Here is a 17,297-nt window from a genome sequence, read left to right on the forward strand (position 1 = left end):
TCTTTAAATTTATGTATGTACTATTGTACTAAACATTTTGTTTATTGTACTAAATATAAATAAAATAAAATGTACAAAGGTTGAGATAAAGATGAAGTTAGTTATTGGTAACATAAAACAAACTATTTAAAATTAAAGACACAAATAACCTTGACTCTCACCAGAAAAAAATTGTAACATTACTATTTTTTAAAAAAGTTTATTGATTTTTAGAGAGAGAGGAAAGAGTGGAAGAGAGAGAGAGAGAAACATCAATGTGAGAATATAACATTGATTGGTTGCCTCCTGCATGCTCCCTACCTGGGATCAAGCAGCAACCAGGCATGTGCCCTGACTGGGAATTGAACCGGCAGTCTTTTGGTACATGGGATGATGCCCAACCAACTGAACCACTCTGGCCAGGGCTATAACTATTGTTTAAAAAATTTTTTTTATTGATTTCAGTGAGGAAGGGAGAGAGAGAGAGAGAGGAACATCAATGATGAGAGAGAATCATTGATTGGCTGTCTCTTGCACGCCCCCCTACTGGGGATGAGCCCCCAACTCAGGAATGTGCCCTTGACCGGAATAGAATCTGAAATGCTTCAGTATGCTGTCTGATGCTCTATCCACTGAGCCAAACCTTTTTAATGAAATTTTCTTTAACTGTACATTGTTTCTGCTTCTGTATTTTTAGGTATCCTGCCTTAGAGTATGGTTATTGTTATCCCCTAATGGAAGATTATAAGCTTTTTGAGAACAGGGATTCTTATTTATATTTATTAATCTTTTTCATATTGAATTATAGTATATTGATTTACTTACATGATGTTTCTTATTCCTGGAGTCTATGCATTACATATTTGTGCGTGAGGAAACATTAATGTGCTGATTTTTGAACCCAAAGTTCTGAAACAGTGTAATTACCAACCATAGAAACTACTGCAGAAACAGTTTTGTAAAAATGGCTCAGGCCTGGCTGGTGTGGCTTGGTGGTTGAGCGGGTGGTTGAGTGTCAGCCCATGAACCTGGAGGTCACAGTTCGATTCCCGGTTGGGGCACATGCCTGGGTTTCGGGGTTTCGGGCTCAATCCCCAATAGGGGGTGTGCAGGAGGCAGCCGATGGATGTTTCTCTTTCATTGGTGTTTCTCTCTCTCTATCCTTTTCGGTTCTTCTCTCTAAAGTCAATAAAAAAATATTTTTAAAAAATGGCTCAGGAATTAATGTTTGTATATCTTTTGACTTTCGTTTATTTTTACAGTATTTCAGTTATATTAAATTTCCTCTTTAATTTAACCCAGCCTAATTTTATGACTTAATCCTTTATAATTGACTTGTCTTTTGTTTGAGTAATTAAACATTTTTAATTATTTAAGAAATTAGACCTATAAATTAGATGTTGACTCAGGACCTCTAAATATAGCTGTAGGTCCCTAAAGAAGTATCTTTGTTTATTTAGAATACTTCCTAATTTTAGGAAAACACAGTGTAAATTTCATCAGTAAGGACAAATTTATCCTAAAGAAATAAAGTGGTCAAGGCACAAATATATGTATATATCTGGATTTTCAGGAATGGCTTTTAGATAGAGTTGTGTTCAGTTTTAGATGTTCACTTGTGTTAAATGCCTAAGGAATAATATGCTTTTCTTAGTTACATGGAAGTCCTTGGTAACCTCTGTGAGACATTTTAGATGCCAGAATGTGATGGTAAATAGGGATGACAAAGTAAAGATAAGGATTTTATAAGTCAATCCTTATTTGGATGCTTGTTTTTGAAGGGGAGAAAGAAGATGTGGAATCTAAGATGGGTTTTTTAAAGTAAGAGAGATGTGAACATGAGATTATTTTGATTAAAAATTCTTGTAGGTTTAGGTGAGAGGAAAAAAGTATAATAATGTATCCCAGTAAACTGGAGTTCATGGGATGGAGAGCACAAGTGGAGGGATTAGTTGCTGACTGGATGAGTTGCCTGTGTTCCTCAAAGACTGGGGGATGGGAGGGAAGACAAAAGAGAGGGTCCAGATGTAAATGTTTCACAGTTGGGGCCTGATACTAGATAATATGCCCCAATGGCCTCAGGTTGGTTTAAGAAAACATTTGTCAAGGGTACCATCATATGATGTAGGAAAGCCTTTTTTTAAAAAAAATTATCTTTATTGTTGAAAGTATTACAGATGTCCCTTTCACCCCCTATTGGGCCCCTCTACCTTGTTCCAGTCACCTTCCTGGGCCTTTCCCCACACTATTATCTGTCCATGGGCTATGCATATCCTATATAATAAAAGCCTAATATGCTAAGTGCCCAGTTGTCCATTCAAACAATCAAAGCATAATATGCTAATGATATGCTAAGGCCGCTCAACCACTCGCTATGATGTGCACTGACCACCAGGGGCAGACAGTCTACTGGTTGACCAGTCGCTATGTTGTGCACTGACCACCAGGGGGCAGATGCTCCGACCAGTAAGTTAGCTTGCTGCTGGGGTCCGGTGATTGGGATTAAGCAAGATGGGCCGAACATGCCCTGGAGCCCGCCCACAGTCCCTCCCCAGCTGGCCAACCTCTCGTGTCCCTCCCTGGCCTCAATCATGCACTGGTGGGGTCCCTTGGCCTGGCCTACACCCTCTCACAATCCAAGACCCCTCGGGGGATGTCGGAGAGCCGGCTTTGGACCAATCCCGCAGGCATAAAAGGCTAATATGCAAATTGACCAATTGGTGGAACGACCGGTGGCTATGATGCACACTGAGCACCAGCCAGAAGCCACTGCTCAGCTCAGGGCTGGCGAGTGCAGTGGTAGTGGCAGGAGCCTCTCCCACCTCCACGGCAGTGCTAAGGATGTCCATGCGGAGTGGGCCTAAGCTGTCAGGTGGACATCCCCCAAGGGCTTCTGGACTGCGTTAGGGTGCAGGCCAGGCTGAGGGGACCCCTCCCCCCAAGTGCAAGGATTTTGTGCACCGGGCCTCTGGTATACATATAAGTTCATTGGTTAATCTCTCCCCCTGCCCCCCTCTGAAATATGTCAGTCTTTTACATGCTTCAATGTCTCTGGATCTTTTTTGTTCATCAGTTTAATTTGTTCATAGATTCCACACATAAGGGAGATCATGTGATAACGTGTAGGAAAGCCTTTCTTAAATGCTAGAGGCCCGGTGCACAGATTCGTGCACTTGTGGGGTCCCTCAGCCTGGCCTGTGCCCTCTCGCAATCCGGGACCCCTCGGGGGATGTCGGTTGCCGATTTCAGCCTGATCCCCGCAGGCCATGCCGAGGGACCCCACCAGTGCACGATCCGTGCACTGGGCCTCTAGTATGCATATAAGATCTTTAATCTCTTCTCACCCTCTCTCCTCCCCCCTTCCCTCTGAGATTCATCAGTCTGTTCCATGTTTCCATCCCTGTGCGTTGAACGTCCTCTGGTGGCCAGTGCATGTCATAGCTACCTATCCAACAGTCGAACAGTCGCTTAGGCTTTTATATATATAGACTAGAGGCCCAGTGCACGAAATTCATGCACAGGGAGGGGGGGCGTCTCAGCCAAGCCTGCGCACTTTCACAGTCCGGGGGCCCTCAGGGGAGGTCCGACTACATTTAAAAAAAATCACCCTATACTTAATTTTCTTACTAACTCCTCCTTTTAAACTCCCCTCACTCTCACATTCTGTTTCTTCTTTTTATTTAACTATTTTCCTGGCCTCACCCCATTTTAGCATCTTTCTCTTTCCTGCTTTCTTTCCCTCCCTCCCTTTGAACCTCCCGCAGCCCCTCTCCCTCCCTCCTTCCTCCCTTCTCTCCCTTCATTCCCTGTATCTGTCTCCTTCTTACTCCTCCCACCCTCCTCCCCCATTCGCCTTTCCTTTGTGAGCCTGAACCCTACCTCCGTCCCTCCTCCCCTATTATTACTACCCCCCTCCCCCACCATGTTCACTGGTTTCTCTTTTAAACCTTCCCCTTTCTTCTCTGGGACCTGCTTCTAGCTTGCCTGAGTGCACTTTGATATTAAAGCTTCTGTTCGGGGGGCATTAATCCCCTGCCCAGGGCCCAGTCCCGGCCAGGCCTTCACCAACCCCCTTCCCTGGCCTCCCTGCCACTGTCCTCCTCCCATTCCCTGCCCAGGACACCCCAACTTCTAGTCAACAAAGTACACTTAACGCGCCACTAACCTAACCCTGGCCAGTGTCTTTGGGGTCCAGCCTTCGGGGATGAAAGTGGGACCCTCCTTAGTGTCCGACCTTGCCCAGCTAAGCTGCATCTCCCCTCCCAGCATGGGGCGCCCAGCCCAGCGAGGTGGCCGAGGCCCGCGCAGCCCTGGCGCTGCTGCCGTGAAGAGGAGTGCCTCTGCCCAGAAGGCCTTGGACCGTCCACCCTTCCGTCCCAACGGCCTGCACCAGGGGCCACCGCCCTCCTCCCGCATCTGGGCGGGGCTCCCTGCCCCGCGCCGCCTGCACCCCGTCCCTCGCCAGGCGCAGCTGCTCCACCGCCCCCCCCCCCCCCATGATCACCACCGGCCCATGTGCAGCCCTGCATTTCCTTCCCTTGTCCATTCCTGCGTCTTTTTCTTGTTCCCTTTCTGTATTTCTGTTTCTCCTCTCGGCCTGTCTGCATGCAGGCCTGCCTTCCTCTCCCTCTCCTTCCTTATCCTCTCTATCATATCCTATCCTGCCTGCCCTGGGCCTCGCAGCTCCCTGAGCAGGGGGCAGGACGCAGCCTGCCTATTGGTCATTATGTGACAGCATCTTGGACAATTTGCATATTCATCTATTATTAGTGTAGATAACTACTAATTGAAAAAATCACCTAGGATACATGGTTAAAAATGCATATGCCAAGGCATGAAACATCTTTATTCAATAGATCTGAAATAGATAGTGTAGGGAAAGGGCATTCCAGTCAGGATGAAAAACATTTAGGAAGGAATGGACTTTTGAAACACTACCGCAGATTCAGATAATAGCAATGAGCCTCTAGTTTCCTATATTACTTTTTTTAAAAATAAATTTCTTTATTGATTAAGGTATCACATATTTGTCCTCATCCCCCCATTCCCATCCCATACCCCTCCCCTTCAGATTACTTTTCTGACAAGTGGTAGGTACAATACTGAAGTTAAGGTTTTGTAAAGCACTTTGCACAGTGACTAACATAGTAAACACTCAATAAATTTTATAGTTATAATTATTCCCATATTTCTTATTTTCTGAAGACTACGTCATATTTGTACTAGTTAATTTGCATGATTATGATTTTTGGGTTGAAATAAGCTTAGAGAATACACATAAGCAAGTTATAATTTATAATCTTATTTTTGCAGGATTTTCTCTCTTCTCTCAGCAATACTACATTTAGGTAATATCTGTTATAAAAAGAAGACATACCGGGATGACTCCATAGATATCTGTAATCCAGAAGTTCTTCCTGTCGTCTCAGAATTATTGGAAGTGAGTGATTACATTCTCAATTGTCATTTCAAATACTGGGTAACTTGTCAGTTTTTATTTTGTGGAAGTTTTGTAGGGGAAACTAGGTTAATACTTTTTTATTAATAGTGTTTGCCTAAAAGGTGGATATTTTGCTATTGCGTGTGCTACAATGTTTCGAAAATTTGGGTTTTCTACCCTGCCTCTTCTTGCCCTAGATACCCATAATCCCCCAATTTGCTGTATAGGATGAATATTTCACTCAAGATGGCATAATATTCTAGGCCTTTGCTACTTTTTCTTCTATATTTCAGATTTCTTCTCATGCTAAGATTTTGATTAGATTGTTTTATTTGAAGATGGGGTATCTAGATGGATGGGGAGAAAAGGATATTAAATTTTTCTTTCTTCATCTATACTAATAAAAGGGTAATATGCTAATTAGACCGGACTTCTGGACGACTTTCTGCACGTCCTTCCGTACAAAGCCATGGTGGCGGGGCCGAGGCAGAGGTAGAGGCAGTTAGGGGAGATCAGGCCGGTAGGGGAGAGCAGTTAGGGGGATCAGGCCGGCAGGGGAGAGCAGTTAGGGTGATTGGGCCGGCAGGGGAGAGAAGTTAGGGCGATCAGGCCGGTAGGGGAGAGCAGTTAGGAGAATCAGGCTAGCAGGGGAGAGCAGTGAGGGGAATCAAGCCAGCAGGGGAGCTCAGTTAGGGCGATCAGGCTGGCAGGGGAGAGCAGTAGGGGCATCAGGCAGGCAGGCAGAGTAATTAGGGACGATCAGACAGGTAGGCAGGTGAGCGGTTAGGAGCCAGTGGTCCCGGTTTGTGAGAGGGATGTCCGACTGCCACATTAGGCCCTCTCCCTGCTAAGCTGGCGGTCGGACATCCCCCAAGGGGTCCCGAATTGGAGAGGGTGCAGGCCGGGCTAAGGGATACCCCTCCCCTGTGCACGAATTTTGTGCACCGGGCCTCTAGTAGTTATATAGAAACCTACAATGCTTCTTTCCATAACAAGGTCTTTATTACCTTACTAGAGGCCCGGTGCACGAAATACCTGCACGGGGGTGGGGTTGTGTGTCCCTCAGCCCAACTTGCACCCTCTCCAATCTGGGACCCCTTGAGGGATGTCCGACTGCCCATTTAGGCCTGATTCCTGATCGTCCCCAACTGCCCTCCTATGCTGGCCGGGTCGCTCCCAGCTGCCCTCCCCTGCAGGCCTTGTCACCCCCAACTGCCATCCCCTGCTAGCCTGGTCGCCCCTAACTGACCTCCTCTGTAGACCAGGTCCCCCCCAACTGCCCTCCCCTGCAGGCCTGGTCGCCCCCAACTTCCCTCCTCTGCTGGTCCGGTCACCCTTAACTGCCCTCCCCTGCAGGCCTGGTCGCCCCCAACTGCCCTCTCTTGCAGGCCTGGTCCCTCCCAACTGCCCTCCCCTGCTGGCCTGATCTCCCACAACTGCCCTCCCCTGCTGGCCATCTTGTGGCGGCCATCTTGTGTCCACATGGGGGCAGCCATCTTGTGTGTTGGTGTGATGGTCAATTTGCATATTACTCTTTTATTATATAGGATTCTTTCTTTCTGTAGTGATGATTTCTCATGCTTCCCAGCTAACTTCTTGTCTTGTCAGATTCATTTTGAAAGGGATATCATTTTTCATAGGCTTTCTCCTCTGACAGAATAAGGAAATATGTGTGTATACTAACCTGGGTATATTCATATATCTGCAAATATTTTTGTCTAGCTATATCCTATATAATAAAAGCCTAGGTTGGTGTGATGCCTTTGCGTGACATCATCACAAGATGGCCACCCTCACGTTGTCACAAGATGGCCGCCACAAGATGGCTGGCAGGGGAGGGCAGTTGGGGATGAGATTAGTTCGGCAGGGGAGGGCAGTTGGGGGCAACCAGACCTGCAGGGGAGGGCAATTGGGGGTGACCAGACCAGCAGGGGAGGGCAGTTGGGGGTGACAAGGCCTGCAGGGGATGGCAGTTGGGGGCAACCAGACCTGCAGGGGAGGGCAGTTGGGGGCGATCAGGCTGGCAGGGGAGCAGTTAGGCGTCAATTAGGCTGGCAGGGGAGCGGTTAGGGGTTGATCAAGCTGGCAGGCAGAAGCTTCTTGTCTCAATAGCTCATTTCTCTATATTGCTGGGTAATATTCCATGTATAGCTAAATCATAGTTTATTTATCCATTCACCTCTTAAAGGATATCTTGGTTGTTTACAGTTTTTTTTTTTTGCAATTATGAATAGCTTGCTTTTTTGTATTAAAATACTGTTCATCTTTAAAATCTTGGTTCATGTGCCAACTCATGAGGCTTAACCTTGTTAAATGGTCTGACTCCATCAGTTTCTATGTAAGATAGTTTATTTTTAGTTTTGTAGCAGAAAGTTAATTGTTAACTAGTTTATGTCTATTATAAGGTGACGGTGTTCTCTGAGAGCAATGGATGCCTCTTTCTTGTTTATCTGACCTTAAAGTGTTTATTATTTTGTACACGCCTGGATGTTGCTTATTAACTTCAATGGAATGTGTTAGCCTGGCAGAAGGGGCAGGAGAAGGGAGGAGTACCTTAATTTGGAACTAGACTCACTCAGTGGAAATTCTACCAGGATGTTGAGTTTGGTTTTGAAGGTCATGAGGGTCAGAGAACATTTCAGTCAGGCATTTTATTTTATTATTTATTTATTTATTTATTTACTTATTTATTTTTTTAATTTTAAAATATTTAATTTATTTTAATGTAGCCATCATAAACCCATTACATATTAACATAAATGACATTTTATAAAAAGTAACTATTTTTTCATAATGAAAAAAGATATAGTGAGAAGGTAGCACTGCTTTACATTTTTAGAAATCTTTTTAATGCCTTGCTCAATGGTAGACAGTTAGGTCCACATGCTTCTGACTTTTAATATGTTGCAATATGTTATTTTGGTGGAAGTATATGAAGAAAATTTGATCTCATACAGATATAAAATTGGAAAATGGAAGAGTATTTGAATAGTCTTTTCAGATCATTGAAGACATTCTTTTGTGCTACTACACCAAAACTTAAAAACTGGTGGTTTTCTAAAGGCTGGTTGCTGTGTGGAAGATGAAACTAGATTGTTCATTTTGTACTCTGTTACATTAAAATCTACTGATCCATCTGGCATTTTGAACAGATATTTTGTTTATGACCCCACGAGCTCCCGGAAAAGACCTTGAGAACCCCTAGGGTTTTCAGTCCATCCTTGGGGAACCGCAGGTACGAAGTATCCGATATGCTTGCTCTATGTTCTGTTTCATGGAGCAGCCATTCCTTTGCAAATACACCCTTTTCCAATGAGACACAGATAGGTAAAGAACATTACCAACCATCTGATTTATTACATTGACAAAAGCTGTACTTACATTTTTATGAAACTTATATAAATGAAACCAGGAAACAACTGCCTAACCTATATAATAAAAGCCTAACATGCTAAATGTACAGTAGTCTGTTCAACCAATCAGAGCATAATATGCTAATGATATGCTAAGGCCGTTCAACTGCTCGCTATGACGTGCACTAATCACCAGGAGGCAGACAGTCAACTGGTTGAACAGTCGCTATGATGTGCACTAACCACCAGGGGCAGACGTTCTGACCAGTAGGTTAGCTTGCTGCTGGGGTCCGGCCGATCAGGACTGAGTGAGACAGGTCGGACATGCCCTGCAGCCCTCCCATGGTCCCTCCCTGGCTGGCCAACCTCCTCAGCCCTGATTGTGCACTGGTGGGGTCCCTCTGCCTGGCCTGTGCCCTCTCACAATGCAGGACCCCTTGGGGGATGTCAGAGAGCCAGTTTTGGCCCCATCCCACAAGCATAAAGGGCTAATATGCAAATCAACAGACTGGCAAAACAACTGGTAGCTATGACGTACACTGACCACCAGGAGGCAGACACTCAACACAGGAGCTGCTCCCTGGTGGTCACTGTGCTCCCACAGGGGGAGCGCTGCTCAGGCAGAAGCCGGGCTCATGGCTGGCGAGTGCAGTGGCGGTGGCGGGAGCCACTCCCGCTTCCATGGCAGTGCTAAGGATGTCTGACTGCCGGCTTAGGCTCACTCCTCCAAGGGCTCTTGGACTGCGAGAGGGTGCAGGCTGGGTTGAGGGAACCCTCCAAGTGAACAAATTTTGTGCAATGAGCCTCTAGTTTCCTATATTACTTTTTTAAAAAAATTTCTTTATTGATTAAGGTATCACATATTTGTCCTCATCCCCCCATTCCCATCCCATACCCCTCCCCACGCATGCCCCCACCCCCCTGCTGTCCTTAACCACTGGTTAGGCTCATATGCATGCACACAAGTCCTTTGTTTGATCTCTCCCCCCTCCCCCCACCCTCCCCTACCCTCCCTCTGAGGCCCGACAGTCCGATCGATGCTCCTTGTTTCTGGGTCTGTTCTTGTTCATCAGTCTATGTTGTTCATCATTTCCCCTAGATGAGTGAGATCATGTGATACTAGAAATACACTTATAAGAACCGAAAAACGAGACCAGCAATAATAGTTATGCTGAAAGGCATATGAATCAGTCTGTAGTGAATTTCTTTCTGGACCAACAGTTCTTTTGCGACCCAATTTCAGTGCCCACCAGTTCCTTATGTGCACATGTCAGCAATGATATTTCAGTTCTGGGTGGTGGCCAAATGGTGGTAATGCAGGTCCGACCCTCTCTGGTTTGGTCCTGGGCAACCTGCAGTGTCGCACAGCTGCTGTCAGTCAGGCATTTTAAGTAATGTTTTAGTCAAACGTTTGGAACTGTAACACAGGGATTGTGGCTGGTGATCAACAAGTAGCAAGGTTTCTGGTTCTAGTGCAGCATTTCTTCTTTGGTGAGAGACTGGTGGAAGCAGTTCAAAGCAGCACTCAGGTATTGGGGAAAAAAGGAGAAACCAAATCCTGAGAATGGTTACCACTGTCAAAGTTAGGCCAACAGCAAATGTGATTTGATAGCAAATCTCACTGTATAACACAAGCTTTTAAAAATCTTTCTTGTTATATATAGTTTGGACTGGTTCTGGGAATAAAGATTGGGTAATAAGCAGAAAGAAGATATCTTCAAAGGTGAGGAGTTAGAGAAGATATGACAGCACCTACCATGGTATCCTGTCTAGAGTTAGTTAGCAATTAAAAATAAAGCTCTATTGGTTACAATTGATAATAGTAATTGTAGTCTTAAGGCTTTTGTTGAGATAAAATTAAAAGGTAGGTACAGTAACTGGTATAATAAAAAATGTAAACTCTTTAGTTAAGATTTAACTTAATTTCCCTACTTCCGAAGTGATTCCATTCAATGATAAATATAAATTTATTTTAATTTAATATCATGTATTATTTATTTATTTTACAAGAAAAAAAGTTTTTAAAATAATGGTTGCCCAAATACCAATGGCATATTTCACAGACCTAGAACAAACTCTCCAAAAATTCTTATAGAATTAAAAAAGACCCTGAATAGACACAACAATCCTGAGAAAGAAGAACAAAGTTGGAGGAATGGCAGTACCAGATATCAAGCAATATTACAAAGCCACTGTCCTCAAAACAGCCTGATACTGGCACAAAAACAGGCATATAGACCAATGGAACAGAGCAGAGATCCCAGTAATTGACCCAAGCCATTATGCTCAATTACTATTTGAAGAAGGAGGCAAGATCATTCAGTAAAATCGAGACAGTCTCTCCAATAAATGGTGTTGGGAAAATTGGACAGATACATGCAAAACAATGAAACTAGACCACCAATTTACACCATACACAAAAATAAACTCAAAATGGATAAAGGATTTAAACGTAAGACGAGAAACGTAAAAATTTTAGAAGACTCCATAGACAGCAAAATATCAGACATATTTCATTGCAATATCTTTACTGATTCAGCTTCTAAGACAATGGAAACTAAGGAGAGAATAAACAAATGGGACTACATCAAATCTGTGCAGCAAAAGAAATAATCAACAAAACATAAGAGAGCCCACTGCATGGGAGAACATATTTGCCAGTGTTATCTCCAATAAGGATTTAATCTCCAAAATGTATAGAGAATTCATACAGCTTTACAAAAGACAAACAATTCAATCAAAAAATGGCAAAGGACCTAAATAGACACTTTTTGAAAGAGGACATACAGAAGGCCAAGAGACATATGAAAACATGCTGAAAGTCACTAATCATCCAAGAGATGCAAATCAAAATGACAATGAGGTACCATCTCACACCTGTCAGAAGGCTATCATTAACAAATCAACAAATGATGAGTGTTGGCAAGGATGTGGAGAAAAAGAAACCCCCGTACAGTGCTGGTGGGAATGCAGACTGGTGCGACCACTGTGGAAAACAGTATGGAGTTTCCTCAAAAAACTGAAAATGGAACTCCCATTTGACCCAGTAATCCCACTCCTGGGAATATATCCGAAGAAACTAGAAACACCAATCAGAAAGGATATATGCACCCCTATGTTCATAGCAGCACAATTCACCATAGCTAAGATTTGGAAACAGCCTAAAACAGCAGATGAGTGGATTAGAAAACTATGGTACATATACACAATGGAATACTATGCTGCTGTAAAAAAGAAGGAACTATTACCATTTGCAACAACATGGATGGACCTGGAGAGCATTATGCTAAGCGAAATAATCCAGTCAGAGAAAGATAAATATCACATGATCTCCCTCATTTGTGGAATATAATGAACATCATAAACTGATGAACAAAAATAGATCTAGAGACATAGAAGCATCGAACAGACTGTCTAACCTCAGAGGGACGGCAGGGGAGGGACGGGTGTAAGAGAGCAAACAAAGGACTTGTGTGTATGCATTTAAGCATAACCCATGGACACACACAGTAGGGGGTTGAGGGCATGTGCTGGGGGGTGGGAACGGCTGGGGTGAGGTCAGGGTTGGGGGAAAGGAGACATGTAATATTTTCAACAATAAAGAATTAAAAAAAATTGATTGCCCAGCTGGTGTGGCTCAGTGGATAGAGCATCGTCCTACGAACCAGGAGATCACAGTTTGATTCTCAGTCAGGGCACATGCCTGTGTTTTGGTCTCGCTCCCCAGTCGGGGGCATGCAGGAGGCAGCCTGTCAATGATTCTTTCTCATCATTGATGTTTCTATCTCTTGCTCCCTTTTCCTTCCTCTCTGAAATCAATAAAAATATATTTTAAAAAGTAAGAAAACATTTAAGAAAATAGTTTAATTTGCCCTGGCCAGGGTGGCTCAGTTGGTTGGGTGTGTGCCCTGCAACAAAAATTTGCTACTTTGATTTTGCAGGCTCAATATCCATGCAGGAGGCAGCTCATTAGTTTCATTCTCACATGGATGTTTTCATCCTCCCTTCCACTCTCTCTGAAAATCAATTAAAAAAATCTTAAAAAAAAATAATGGTTTAATTAATTTATTTTTCAAATTACTTTTTATAGTTACCTGAGACAACATTAAATGTTTTAAGTCTCCTGTTTACTAAATTCTTTTTTTTAAAATATATTTTTATTGATTTCAGAGAGGAAGGGAGAGGGAGAGAGAGATAGAAACATCAATGATGAGAGAGAATCATTGATTGGCTGCCTCCTGCACGCTCCCCACTGGGGATCGAGCCCGAAACACAGGCATGTGCCCTGACTGAGAATCAGTGCAATGAGCCTCTAGTGCAATGAGCCTCTATTATATAGAACCGCTGCTGTAGAGCCTAAGACCATCGGAAAACACAGATATTTACATTACGATTCATAACAGTAGCAAAATTACAGTTATGAAGTAGCAACGAAAATAATTTTATGGTTGGGGGTCACCACAACATGAGGACTGTATTAAAGGGTCGCGGCATTAGAAAGGTTGAGAACCACTGCTCTAGAATCTTCTTTTTTTTTTTTTTTTTAAATATATTTTATTGATATTTTACAGAGAGGAAGGGAGAGGGATAGAGAGCTAGAAACATCGATGAGAGAGAAACATCGACCAGCTGCCTTCTGCACATCCCCCACTGGGGATGCGCCCGCAACCAACGTACATGCCCTTGACCGGAATCGAACCTGGGACCCCTCAGTCCGCAGACCGACGCTCTATCCACTGAGCCAAACCGGTTTTGGCATAGAATCTTCTTTTTAATTGCTATTTAAAATTCCATTCTATGAATATAACAACATAGCTTATCTGTTTTAGTGGAGATTGAGATTGTTTGTAATTTTCAATTTATAAATAGTACTAGAAGCCCGGTGCATGAAATTCGTGCACGGGGTGGGGGAGGAGGAGGGTCCCTCAGCCCAGTCTTCACCCTCTCGCAATCTGGGACCTCTCGGGGGATGTCCAACTGTCTAAACCGGCAGTTGAACATCCCTCTTGCAATCCGGGACTGCTGGCTCCTAACTGCTTGCCTGCCTGCCTGCCTGATCGCCCCTAACCAAACCACTCTGCCTGCCTGCCTCATAACCCCTAACCACTCTGCATGCCTGCCTGATCACCCCTAACCACCTCTGCCTTGCCCCCGCCGCCGTGGCTTCGTCAGGAAGGACATCCGGAATGATGTCCGGAAGGTCATTCAGCTGTCCAGTCTAATTATCATATTACACTTTTATTATTATGGATTATGATAGGCATTCTTACATATGTCTGCTTGTTAGCATGTGTGAGCATTATTCACAGGGTTTCAACCTTTTTAAATCTCATGACACACATAAACTAATTACTAAAACTCTGGCACACCAAAAATATATTTTTTGCTGATCTGACAAAAAATAGGTATAATTTTGCTTCATTCATATTGGATGGCTATTGTGTTGGCTGCTGTCATTTTTTTATTTGACAATCTAAGGGAAAAGAGGTCAGTGCCCCTGACTAAATAGTTAGGTATTGCATGTTTTAAAAATTTTTGAGGCACACTGATTGAAAATTGCTGTTCTAGAGTATAGTTTAAGTAGTAGACTTTTGTGTTAAGGTATATACACATATATACTTTAACGTCTAGGAATAAAATAAACAACTGAAACATAAATTAGTACCAACTGCAGTTTTCCGGGAACTCAAGAAGTGTTGTTACTGTTCAGTCCTTTTCTCCAGGTTAGGAGATTATGGTTGATCGTCTTAAAATGTTGTTTATACTATTTTATATTTTCCATATTCTACACAATAAAACGTGTTTCTCCATTATGATCAGAATGAAAACTTTAATTTAAAAAGACCCCTTTGATTTCTTTTTTTGGGGGGGTCTGGGAGTGGAGACTGTGGGATACATGTTTAAAAACATTTAAAATAAAATTGATTTTAGAGATAGGAAGGGAGAGGGAGGGAGAAATAGAAACATAGAGGAGAGAAAAACATTGCTGTCTCCTGCACACCCCCTACTGGGGATTGAGCCTGACTGGAATTGAACCTTCGACTTCCTGGTGCATGGGTCAACGCTCAACCACTGAGCAAAACCGGCCGGGCAGGACACTTACATTTCACTTTGGCCAATATTTAAAATTCCCAGTGTATTGTCTTTCTTTTACTCTGTTGTTTACTATTTGCTAATCTCAATTTTTTTCTCTATGTGGCTTTTCAATAAATAATTCAAACCATTGTTATGAATCTTATATATTAAACTTTTCTGCTATACAGGTTAAAGAAGAGGTGCTATTTGAAGCATTAGTTACGAGGAAGACTGTGACAGTGGGAGAAAAGCTTATTTTACCATACAGACTGGCAGAGGTATGAGTAGATTTTCTTTGGATCAAAGTACTCTGATAATTTTTAGAAGTTTGGGTAGTGTCATTTCTCTTAACACAAAATAAAAGTAACAAGAAAAAGGGTTGATTGAAATATTTCTGGGCCTTTGAAATTTGTGAACTTTCCATCAACTTGGAAACTTAAAGTTGAATGTGATTTTAAGTAATTAGTCTTACATTTTTCTTAAAAGCTCATAATCTGTTCACCATTCTTAAGTTTCATATTATTAATATGGGGTAAAGAGATGATAAATAGAATTATAAATGAGCAATATTTGACCCAATTGATTATTCCTTCTTTTTTTACAAAATATTTTTATTTATTTCAGAGAGGAAGGGAGAGGGAGAGAGAGAATCATTGATTGGATGCCTCCTGCACACCCCACACTGGGGTTCGAGCCCACAGCCACAACTTGGGCATGTGCCTTGACCGGGAATCAAACCATGACCTCCTGGTTCATAGATTGATGCTCAACCACTGAGGCAGTTTCTTATATTTTGGTATTTCAGACTCTCCTGGTTTATTTTTTTAGTTTTTACTTTTTGTCTGTTTGCTTTTTTTCCCTTCTTTCTAACCTTTGAAAGATGGAATGCCCTACGACACAGTCTTTATTTTTTCCTCTCTGTATTCTTTATTTAGATTATTTTACCCAGTCCTATGACTTTAACTATAATCTGTATAGTGAGGCTTCCAGATGAGATTTATTGCTATAGTGAGCCATTATTATTGGACTATCCAGGTGTATAGAAGTAAGAAACTATTGAAAATCTGATTATTTTAGTGTAATTTTATGAAAGTGATAAGAAATGAAACTAGAGAATTATAAAAATAGGACAGCAATATGAGATTAGAAGACACAAGGGTGGGGAAATAGTGATTGAACTGTAGAGAATGCTTTATGGGCTGACGTTGATCCATTTATCCCACTTTTTAGGTCCCTCCTAACTGTACCTACAAGTCTACATATTTTCATTATGTATGTCATGTATCTTATGTCATATTTTATAGTGTCCAACTTTGAGAGCTCCTTTCTAAATAGCAGAAAAAGCCAAACTGTTTTTGCATAAGATTTCATTGCTTTTGTATTTTCTTTAACAACTTTTTTCATTATAAAACATTTTAACTTTAAATTTAGCTTTCTGAGATTATATTTATAGCCTCTGCTTTATTTTTTATTTATATTTGTTTAGTGTATTTGTTTAGAAATATGTGCTTAGAAATGTGCTAGGTATTAAATGTGCTATGTATAAAATGAGGAGCAGTCCTTAAGGCTTTTAGTATTTTATCTGAAGATCAATGGAAATTTCCAAATAACTCTTCACTCTGGCAGCAGTGTGAAGAGTTATTTGGAAACAAGTATATTAGTTTTGTATAGCTGTGTAACAGACTTAGCCACTTAATACAATTTTATTATCTGACAGTTTCCATGGATCATGTCTGGGCACAGGTTAGCTGGGTACTCTGCTCAGGGTTTCATCAGGTTGAAGTCAAGATGTTTGTCAGGGCTGTGTTCTCATCTGAGACTCAACATCCTCTTTCAAGTTCACAGGTTGTTGACAGGATTCAGTTCGTTGCAGTTGTAGGACTGAGACCCCGAATTTCTTGTTGGCTGTCAAGAGTCCTGTTCACAGCATAGCAGTTTGCTTCTTCAAGGCCAGCAGGAGAATCTCTGATGAAAGAAATCAGTTTCTTTTAAGAGTTTCCTCTGAATTAGTCAGCTCTATCCAGGATGATCTTCCTATAAATAAGTTAAAAAAAAACAAAAAAAGTCAGCTGTTTGGGGACATAATGAAATCTTTAAAATCTCTTTATCTTTGTCATATAATATATGACAATTAGTGGAATGAAATCCATCATAGTTACAGTCCTGCTCACACTTAGGTTGTGTACATGTGATATAGAACCTGTACAGCAGGAGATGGGAATCTTGGGGATCATTTTAGGATTAGAAAACAGAGGGCAAGAGTGAATATGGAAAGATTAATTTGGAGGCTGTATTAGTACTGAGGAGAAAGGTGTTTGCTGCTTTGTCTAGAATGGTAAGAAAATGGTAGGGAGAAATCATTATAGTTAAAATGAAAGAAATTTAGATGGTAAAACCAACAGGATCTGTCAGTGATTTGCTAAATGGGAGGCAAGGAGGAAGAAGTAATG

The 17,297-nt window shown here is 42.3% G+C and overlaps 1 protein-coding gene across 10 annotated transcripts in view; it reads left to right on the plus strand.

Annotated features, from left to right (window-relative positions):
* Positions 1–17,297, plus strand: part of MYO9A (myosin IXA) — a 345,415-nt gene that overhangs the window by 100,756 nt on the left and 227,362 nt on the right. For all 10 annotated transcript variants that reach the window (XM_079787689.1, XM_079787686.1, XM_079787691.1 and 7 more), the window contains 2 exons: positions 5,293–5,419; positions 15,036–15,125. In XM_079787689.1, the coding sequence (XP_079643815.1) occupies positions 5,293–5,419; positions 15,036–15,125 (217 nt within the window). The remainder of the gene's footprint in view (positions 1–5,292; positions 5,420–15,035; positions 15,126–17,297) is intronic.

This window comes from Cnephaeus nilssonii, assembly GCF_951640355.1.
Source record: "Cnephaeus nilssonii genome assembly, chromosome: 1".
Lineage (NCBI taxonomy): Eukaryota > Metazoa > Chordata > Mammalia > Chiroptera > Vespertilionidae > Cnephaeus > Cnephaeus nilssonii.